This window comes from Rattus norvegicus, chromosome 4 (genome assembly GCF_036323735.1).
Source record: "Rattus norvegicus strain BN/NHsdMcwi chromosome 4, GRCr8, whole genome shotgun sequence".
Taxonomy (NCBI): Eukaryota; Metazoa; Chordata; class Mammalia; order Rodentia; family Muridae; genus Rattus; species Rattus norvegicus.
The window spans coordinates 61610096-61620397 of NC_086022.1; the positions used below are offsets into that span (position 1 = coordinate 61610096).

Consider the following 10302-nt stretch of genomic DNA (forward strand, 5'->3'; position numbering starts at 1 on the left):
TGTGTGTGGACTGTACACACGAGTGGCTGTGATGTGGCAGTAAGAGTGTGCAGATTATTTCTGTTCTCTTCCTTTTGTGCTTTGTCAAGTCTGTTCACACCTGTGCAAGATAGATGCCCAGCATTCGAGGTAAGAAGAAATGAAAGAAAGCACACTGTGTAAACACTCACATAAACAGAACCAATGCCTCAAAATAAATATTGAAAAATATATTTTAGGCAGCATTTCCCCCAAAGCGTGAGCTCTCCACTAACTCAGAATGAAGCACATCATTATTGTGTAAGTGAAGAAAGAGAGGGATAGAAGCAGGCAGGTGCTGACGTGGAGCAGTGAAGGGGAGTGCCCAGGGAGGTTCAGGAGCATGGACTGTGTGTCTAGAAGTGGGAGGTGGTCAGGCTGAAGTGATCTACAAAAAGATCCTGGCTAGGGAGTACTCTGCTTTTGGCAAACAGTACACACGAGGCTCATAGTATGTGGCTAGTTTATTGTAGCTTGCGTGAGAAGCAGAAATGTGAATTTGGGAGCTTTATTAACAAAGGAAGGGAGAGGGGAGGCAGACACTGCATAGCGGTAGTAGCTAGTTGGCTCCTCATCTCTGTTAGGCAGGCAAAGCCAGAAACACCTGCCTAAAAGGATCCACGCTAAAGCCTAACTCTACTGAGTCTCCTGAGAATGAATTGTTCTCAGGATATTAAGTTATAGGTGGTATGAACAGACATATTGGATTTTTGTAAAACTGTAGCTGACTAGCAATAATAACAAAAGGATATGTATATTCAGAGAATAAAGAATCTCATATTGGGTCAGCTAGGACCAGAGTCCTAATTTGACTCTTTCTAGACACCCCATAGTGGGAGGTGTTAGTTTGTTGGCTATGGTTGGTGTTGGCTGACTAATTGTATGCACGTGTGTGTGTGTGTGTGTGTGTGTGTGTGTGTGTGTATGTGTGTGTGTGTGTGTGTGTGTGTGTGTGTGTGTGTGTTGATGGTGCTGTATTGTTGTATTAATGGAAGGGGTTGCTAGGGCTGCTAATTTTACTCCTTTTCCCCTTCTTCATCTTCTCTCAACTCATTCACACCTTTGCAAGACAGATGGGGAAAGACTGCTTCTGTGGAACATGGGATTTAACACCTGGCTCCCTGGCCTTGGGTCCTGGTTGGGGTCTGGTGCATATGAGTTAGGAACTGCTCGAGAGGCTCCAGAGCATCTACCTAGGGACACAGTGGACAAATGTCTGGAGACTTCTATCCTGGAGGCTGAAGAGGGCATCATACTGTCTTGAGGGCTAAAAACTACTCCCTCACTCAGGCCATGTGCTAACAAGTCGTTAGCGGAGGACTCAAGAAAGATATTTTCAAAAGCAGCAGCAACAAAAGTTGCAACCATCAGGACTGCAGACTCCTCTCTGTATCTCATTAGCGCCTGGAGGTAGGAGATGAGATGTTGGCTGGAGCTGCCTGTACCCAAGGGGTCTGAAAACTAATGCAAAACCCAGAGTTGGGCTGGGGACAAGTAGGGACTGCTTAGAGCTTGGAAAAGGCTTCTCAGATGCTGTTCGTTTGTCTGTTCCCTGTGTGCAAGTTTCTATGAGACGCTCTTGCACTGAGAATGCTAGCACTCAGGAAGTTGAGGAGGTAAAATTGCTATACATTATGGTCACACAGAGAGTTCCAGAACAGACTAAGAGAACTACAGAGCAAGACCCATCCCAAGTCATCAAAACTAACAAACAGCAATAAAAATGTATTAGATGACTAAATCCTTTTGTGTGTGTGTGTGATTTTTGTTTATTTTTCTGTTTCTGTTTCTCCAAATGGTCAAAACTTTCTCATATATCTAAAACTCAAGCCTTGGTTCTAATCTCCCTGAAGGTGAGTTGAGTTGCCCTGTCTTCAGTCAACCCTTGACCTCACAGCACAGATGTGTCACAGTTGGCTGCTCATGACTCAAAGCTCATAGAGGTTCCTCCCTACCCTGACCCTCCCACTCACCACTAAAGTACAGACCCTCCTTTACAACCAGAGGATGAAGTCCCTTTTCCTCGCTGGAAATCAGGCAAGAAAATCAACAACAAATTCTTCAGTTTACCCCACATATAGTCCTTAACCCTCTTTGCTTGGGGTCGAATGCTCCAGCCTTTTAAGGAAGCTGATGTTAGCCTGGGAGCTGGGATGGTCAGTCAGTCAGTATAGTCAGACTATAGGCTTCTCTGTCCACTGACATAAAAGAATAGTCGCAGGACCAACGGACACAGGCCAATAGAAGCAGGGATCCTATGTAGCCTCAGGATGAGGGTCTCTGCCATTCTAAATCCTCCCAGTTTTCCCCCCTCAACATTCTCTGCTATACTAGAAACTTGGGCACAGGAGGTTAGTCTCTTTAAGCCAAATGGCTACATATGCCATCTCCGTTTTAAAATACTAATGGGAAGTAAAGAATAAGTGTCACAAAGGGGTGTGACGGTCCACTGGATGGAGATGGAAAAGGTTCCTCACTAATATCCTCACTCCCTAGCAAAGGCAACCAGAGAAGCGACAAACATGGCTAGATTCCACGGCACTGTGTGCCTGGAATGCAGGGTGAGCTGGGGACCAGCCATCTTGCTATAGAAAACAGCTGGTTTGCAAGAAGCTTTGGACATCATCAGGTCTCTGGAAATGGCAAAGACCCTTTGTGCAGTTATCAACTTACAATGAATTCTTGGCATTGGTCACCTCAAGTGGGGAGCTATTGGTTGACAATTGCTTATAAGTGGGGTAGGGAACAGACTTGGGCAAATATTTTTGTGGAAGCCCAGGGCAGCTGCAGAGAGACGCTGTGAACTCCTAACGCATGTGCAATATGCCCTGTGGTAAAGAGACAGGCTTTTTGCACTAGAACGCACAGGGAATAGTTCCTAGCATTAGTATTGTAGAACACTGCCTGTGTAGGGCTGAAGTAAGAAAACAAAGCACAGAAAACACAAACAAAAAAATCTGACTGCTCGGCACTGTAGCTTGCCCAGTTAGATGAGGACAAAGGAATCACTCATCACCCTCACTCCTGCTGTCTGTGCTAACTTCTGTCCAACTGTACAGGTGGGAACCAACTCACTTGGAGAGATGTTGAAATGAAGCTATGAAAACCAAATCCCAAGCAAATTCCAGGAGACTCCAAAGTAAGCCAAGCATGACTGAAGCGCGTGGTCTGTTGGGTTTACTTATGGCTGCCGATCCAGAAAACTTAGTCTGTGGTTAGTTAGAAGGAACAGCTAAGTCACCAAGTTTGAGTGCTTTCAGGAGTAACCTGAGAAGAGAAGCCCACACTTTGTCACCTGCCACTTCGCTTCATCATTGCTGAACTCTCTAGAGGAGCCATGGAAACAGAAATGAGACGACCAAACACTGTTATTTGTTCATATGCCCATGACTTCTGGCAAGTGTGCATTGGCCTTCAGGAGCTTTCGGCTGAGGTACTTTCTGTTTCCTTTCCTTACTTCTTCCTCAATGTCCCTTGTCCCCTCCAGCCTGGGCTCTCACATCAAAACAAGTAATGTCAAATGAATTGAGATGTCTTTCTCTTTGACTTCTGCTGGGTGCAGGACCCATAAAATCATGAGAGTTAACATGCGGACTCTAAAGACAAGGATTTGGGCCCTGGGTCTGAATGACAGCACAGTATCTCTAAGTGTCTGTTCCCTTGTTCATATAGTAGAGGGGTAAACCAACAGACATCTCAGGGTTACTTTGGGACAACTGTAGTAGCACGAAGCATGAGTTAGTATAATCTGCAGCACATCATAGCACATACCACGAGCAACTGTGGTGCGCTACTGAGCAGACTTGAATTCCCTCCAGTGTGCCACAGGCAGCCTCAGCAGCAAAGAAATGGAAACAGAAAAAAAAAACATTCCTGGTGCCATGGAAAGAGCACCAGCTCCCCCATCCATGTTCCTTCCCTCTGCTCCCTACAAGCAAATGGCTAATACCCCATAGTGGCAGCTTCAGGACAGATGCCTTTGTGTGGAGGAGCCAGATCTGGTAGCCAGGGACTTGGTCCCATGGGGGAGCACAATTGAATTTTTCCTTTCCATCTGACAGTTCAGGACTGGCTGTTTCTTTCCAAACGAAGGCTGTTCTGGAAGGTCGTTGGGAACAGTGAATTGTGATTACGCTGGCACATTTTTAATTCTGTCTCATTACAGCTGCTGTTAAGGCTGCATTATAATAATTGCTTTAGTTCTGCTTTGGTATTTTCAGGCTCCTTTAATGTAGCTGTAATCTATGTGTATATTAAAGTAAGCAGAGTCAAAGAGCAGGGGCAGCCTTGTTAGACCAGAGAAATGAATGTTTAGGAGGTGGGATGGGGAACAGGCAAGGCTGGAGAACCTCAGAACAGGAGGGGAGTGCAAGATCTGGTCCCAGGTCTGACACATATTCATCCTGTGACTTTGAACCAGTCCAAGCTGCTTGTCTCAGTTCTCCCATCCAATAGAATCTAAGGATCTAAGGAGAAAGCCCAAAGCTGGCAAAGAGCCCTGAGCATGTCAGCATTGGCCCTCTGGAGTAGCAAGAGCAGAACCCCCGGAAGAGCCTGCCTCTTCCTTTCCAGCAGCCTCCAGAAGGATGGCCATATGATTTGTGGGGCAAGGACAAAAGTCATATGAGTAACAGAACACCCCCCCCCACTCCATTTCCACAGACAGTTTTGCTCTGATCACCTTCACTTCCTTTTTTTGTTTGTTTGATTGATGTATTTGAGCAGTTGCCATTCTGAAGGGATAACCTTGATCCAGGCATGCTACCCATTTGGTGGCAGCCTTGATTATTGAGACCTCTCCTTTTTATTCCCCTTTTGTGGCTTGGATGTAAAACATCTCTCAAGGGATCATGTGCTTGAAGATTTGGGTCCCATCTGGTAGTGCTGTCTTGGGAGATAGTGGGGACTTTAGGAGGTAGGTCCATCATTGTGTGCTGGGTCTTGAAGTTCGTGGCTGGGCTTCCTATTGTGAGGAGATGAGAGTTCCTAGCTCCACATTCCCACCATGATGTAGCTGCCTACTGCTATACCTTCTCAGCTGTGGGAGACTGAATCCTCTCTAAACTGTGAGCCATAGTAAGCCCTTTCTCCTTTAAGTAGGTTTCTGTCAGCTGTTGAGTCATAGTGGTAAAAAAAAGGTAACCTAGGCAACCCCTCAAGAGGTTAAATAATGTCTGCTTGGAGGGCCCAGTATCAAGTGGCTCCTCAGAAAAAGCACTGTGTGCCATAGTATCTTCCAGGAATTTACTTAGCATATAAGTTTCTTCCTATGAGTCCTGTGAGCAAAGTATCAGAGTTATCAGTTTAGATGAGCAAATGAAACTGAGGTCATGTTCAACTAGTGGGGACTACATATTTGCCCACATCATAGAGAACAGCCTACGCAGGATTGGTACCTTGTTCTCAGCACTGCCTCCTGTTCCCAGCACTCTAAGTGTTCCCATCCTCTGTTCCAAAGCTCAGGCCTGGAATTCAAGTTTGTCAATGAGAATAAATGTTGAAGTTGACACAGCTTTACATTTTATATCCAAAGCACAAGAGAGCGATAAAAAGGAGAGAAGTTGACACACAGTTCACTGCACACTGTAGCACAGGAAGGGGACCATAAAAGGGATGTGACTAAGCATACTCTTAAAGCAGGTGAACCAGACAGTCTCTGGGTTTTCTCACAATACTGCCTTTGCCTTACAAAGCACATTGAGGGTCATGGAAGCTCTTTGCGGGCCTATTCACCTCTACCTCCTTCACCTTGTATTTGGGTCAGGTAGCACTCAGCTATTCATGAAAGATTCTTGTTCATCTTCTTCCACATGGAGTAAGAGATCTTGCAGGCTTTTCCAGTGCCTTGCTCAGTTACAGCTCAGGGCAGATCTTGTAATCCTTCTTCAGTGCATACAATGGAAACATTACCCATTGCTATTCTAAATTGACATACTTGGGACACTGAATGTTCAAGAAGTCTGAAGGGTACTATCTCTTTCAGCTTCTCTTTGCCTTGGCTCTGATACATAGGGAAACCAGTGCCTCATGGCAACAGATAGCTTGTTTTATCCCTCAAATAGTCATCATCACTTAAAAAATCTTCATTGTTATGCATCAAACTCTCCCTAATTACCCTGTTTTTGACTTTGGGGATTAACCTACTTTGTCTTAGCTACTTTTCTATTACTGTGACAAGACACCATGACTAAGACAACTTATAGACTTCAGAGGGCAAGTCCAAGATCATCCTGATGGGCAGCACAGTAACAGGGAGGAAGGCTTGGGACTGGAGTGGCAACTGAAAGCTAATGAGGAATTGTGCAGACTTTTGAAACTTTCAAGCACACTCCCAACAATGATACATTCTATCCAACCAAGCCACACCTCCCAATCCTTCCCAAACAGTTCCAACAACTAGGGGCCAAGTGTTCAAACATAAAAGTATTCTCATGCAAAGCACCACCACTACCCCTTTTACACAATAGTACTTTGAATTTATGATGATAGCTAAAAGTTTTCCTGAGCCTCTCGGCTGCAAGATCCTTAGGTTCCTTTTCTCTTACTTCTGTTCAAATGTTCCTTAAAGAAGAAAAAAAAGTCAAAATATTTCCAACCTAAATGATGCCTGTAAGTAGTTTTTTCTTCTTCCCATACAACATTCTAGTCAAAATTTAGGGGTGACTGCCAATACCAACTCTGCTGAGAGTTGGAGAACACAGTTATGGCTTGCTTTTTGCCTTAATGAACTGACAGTAACATCCACAGTCAGGAAATACCAACAATGGATACACCACCTCCTTCTTCCTCCTTTTTTTCTTAAATTAGTGTGGTAGGTACATTCACATTTCAGAACAAATGCTATCCCACTTTGACCATCAGAACCGTGGAACTCACAGCCCATGGACTTAGATCAGCATCAACCTATTCCTTCCACACCATCTCCTAGACTCCCCTTTCTCACTGTGTCCCTTCTCTCTTTTTGATCTTCCTCCATCAGACCATACTGTTTAGTCCTCCCATTCTGCTTTCTCCCAGGAATAGGGCATTCCCCTTAAACAAGGCCCTTAATTAGTTAATAAAATTCCCTCCATGACACAGGCTGCTCTCCCCCAGAAAACCAGTGACAGATATGAGCACCATTTGGTCTAATTAGTTCTGATATTTCACACAACATATTTGCGAGGGTTTTTTTTTGGGGGGGGGTGAAGCAGGGAAAATGCTTCTATTAAAAGAACAGCAGGGAAGCTTGGATCCTCAGAAAGGAAGAGGGATCTTTCGTCAGTGTAGAGAGCCTTTGTGAACCAGAACCACCTGCCCCGGAACACTTGCCCTCTGTTTCTCCTTGCACCTCTCCCTGCATTAATTGGCCTGCCCAGGGCTGAGATTCACACTTTTCCATATTCCAATGACATGGCATTCTTTACTGAGGGATCTTTTCTAGTCTGGTGGCAGAGATCTATACAGGATGATGAGGTAACCCAAGAGGTGGCTTAGCTATGAAGTTCCAGAGAGCTGGGGCACAATGTTCTGGGTCTTACACTTTGACATTGGAATGATTACTGGATTCTTGAAGGCCACTTGGCAGTCTAAAGGCTATGTGTCAGGGCAGAGAGAGGGAGATGGGGTATGGGCACACCTTCAGCTGTTAGGATAGATGTCTCTAGAGATACAGAATATTGGCTATTATGAAGTGTGTTAATTAGAAGTTGCTCTTGACATAGAAAAATCAATCATTTCTTCCTCTGTCACAGTTGCTGTAATCTGTTTATAGCCTACAAGTTTGAAGAGCTACCATTCTACCATGCTGATCTGAATGTGCCCTTCTGTCTTCTTCTATCATGGCTCTAGTTCCATGAGCCACCTTGTAAGTCCACAACTGAAGACTGGACACTGACTCTATTTTTTATGGAATCTAATCCAGTGTCTATGGCCCATGAACTTTGGTAGAACCTAAAATAGAGCAAACAACAACAACAACAACAAAACAAAACAAACCCCTCAAGCTTTGTAAGAGTTCATGGAAGAAACTTTGGGATAGGACTCAGAACTCTTGGGTTCCTGATAAATTGATCCCTACTTTGTCTTTGGGTGATGACATCCCTTCTCCCAACCCACTCACTGATCTAAGATGCAGGAATGGAATGAACTCTGAACTTCAATGGAGCTCTAATGTCCACAGCTAAGCATGAGGGAAAAGGTTATCATAGTTAACTTATTTCTGTAGGGAATGGGTAAAGATAGCAAGACAAACCTTTGTGAGATCCCTTTGTGAGCTTGTGAGATCCCTCAGAGATTTCTACAATGTTGACTCCTTAGTCTACCTCTGTGTGAGTCCCTTGGAAACCAATGCCCAAGCATTCCCTGCTTCCTGGCATTGTGGTGATTTCAGTATTTGAATAACCTGTTCTTGTCCACATTTATCTTGCTTTTGACTCTCTCCAGCTGAGCCCTACCTGTAGTGGCAATCTATTATAGCTACCTTGAAACGGGGTGTGGCTGTCCCTTCTGAAGCAGGAGGCTCAAGAGTAAAAGTCTTCTTTCAAGTGGTATTTCAGAATGTGGGCTGGGAAGTTATCCTACATGTGGATTCCATCCCAGAATCATCAGACACTGTCCTGCTATTGCTCAGGGTTCCTTCCTTCCTCTGGAATGCTGTGGTAGGATTAAGAAGGAAAATGTCTTCTAATACTCAGCACCATGCCTGATTGCAGTAAATGCTCAATATAGGATAGACATTGTCATGTTGATGATACATGTGGTAACTTGTTATGACCCCTTTCTTTCCAATCATAAGTATTCTCTGCCAACCTACCTCAGTGTAATTGGTGTTCCCTTTTATGAGGGACTAGAAAAAAAGTTATTTAATTATATATTCCTCCTCTGTGAATTCTAAATTCTTTTTTTTTAAAGAGGCAAGAAGTCAAATAGAGGATTTTAAAATTAGCTCCATGGCTGGCAAATCTGAATTAGAAGGAGATTAAACTCAAAGATCTTCTCTTTAAATCTTTTCCTCTAGTTCCAGTTCTGGAGTCATTCTAAAGCAGAGCCGAGTAAGAAAAAGCCAAGAGTCTGCCCAGAGAAGCCTGCTGCAGAAGGGGGTGAAGAGAGAAGCTTACTGCAGAAGTGGCTGGATAGAGACGCCTGCTGCAGAGGGAAGCCTGCTGAAGAGAGAAGCCTGCTGGAGAAGTGGCTGCAGAGAGACGCATGCCGCAGAAGTGGTGGCAAAGAGCATCCTGCTGTGGACAGAAGTGGTGGCAAAGAGCATTCTGCTGTGGACGTGGCTGTAGAGACAATTGCGACACCTCAGCAGAGCCAAGAAGCCATGTTCTCACCCAACCCTTGAACTTTCTACTCTCCCAGTGAGAGGGAGGTGCAGAGGAGCAGGCAAGAAGGTGGCAGAATGCTTCCTTCCAGTGTTTCAGCAATGTTTGGGCTAGGATAAGGTAGAAAGACAGTAAAGGTTCCCACAGCGTCCTGCTAAAAATGTTTACTTGGGGAGATGGCAGCTATTCCGGTGGTGTGAGGTCACCAGAAGGTCTTTGAGATGCTTCCCAAAGTTATTTTCAAGACTGCTAGATTCTTCACACAGTGCAACACAGCATACACATGTAGTATATGTAATTACCATAGAATTGAAACACAAAAGCAGTGTGTGATAGTGAAGGCCACCACTGGGGGATGTAGTTCAGTAGGAGGGGCTTGGTCAACATGCATGGGGTCCTCAGTTTAATCCCTGATCTTTGCAAAAGAAACAAACATTCTATTAAACATGGAGTTGAGGGTGCATAGGTAATAGTGAGAGAGTCCTGCACAAATCATTATGTTCTCATTTCTACCAAGCCCATGGGCAGTTTTGTGCTCATGAGACATTTTAATACAATTTCTATAGGTGTGATTTATGAATCAAGGGATAAGCTTATTATGTCCCATACTGTAGTGCTACAGCAGAATTTGTTTTCCACTGTTCTGGGCTGTGTGCTTTGGAAACCAACCCCCAACCCCCATGTCCAGAACAGGTCCTGGAAGTTTTCAATCAACAAGTCTCTATTCCCTCTAGTTCTTGTTCCATTGAAAAGTTGCCTAGAGTTCAGCCAGAGGAGTAGATGAAGAGCTGTTGTCTTTTTCAGTGGTGGGGGGGGTGGGGGTTGACATCATCCTGCTGACAGTTTGGATAGATGTAGTTCCCTGGAGACTACAGGTGGTCGTTTCTTTACTGATCCCCTTTCTGTGATCTTCCCTCCTGCTTCCTGGGTCCAGACTCTTTCCTTGTGCACTTCACAGCAGGAGGTAGTCTTTTCCTGA

At 44.7% G+C, this 10302-nt stretch overlaps 1 protein-coding gene and 1 long non-coding RNA gene across 2 annotated transcripts in view; one reads left to right on the plus strand and one right to left on the minus strand.

Annotated features, from left to right (window-relative positions):
* The window catches only part of LOC102549088 (uncharacterized), a 31785-nt gene extending 23165 nt beyond the window's left edge, over positions 1-8620 (minus strand). The window contains exon 1 of the long non-coding RNA XR_353235.5: positions 8480-8620. This is a non-coding gene — a long non-coding RNA (uncharacterized LOC102549088). The remainder of the gene's footprint in view (positions 1-8479) is intronic.
* 1700012A03Rikl (RIKEN cDNA 1700012A03 gene like) lies at positions 1949-9484 on the plus strand. Its single transcript, NM_001402355.1, has 3 exons — positions 1949-2055; positions 3078-3451; positions 9017-9484. Exons 2-3 carry the CDS (start codon positions 3356-3358, stop codon positions 9341-9343), a joined length of 423 nt encoding a protein of 140 aa, NP_001389284.1. The 5' UTR covers positions 1949-2055; positions 3078-3355; the 3' UTR covers positions 9344-9484.
* Positions 9485-10302: the final 818 nt, after the last annotated feature.

Excerpts from the sequence above, each read along its gene's own strand:
- 1700012A03Rikl (NM_001402355.1), top strand. The coding sequence starts at position 3,356 with ATGGAAACAGAAATGAGACGACCAAACACTGTTATTTGTTCATATGCC. Across the intron at positions 3,452-9,016 it reads TTCAGGAGCTTTCGGCTGAG|TTCCAGTTCTGGAGTCATTC; the intron begins GTACTTTCTGTT and ends CTTTTCCTCTAG.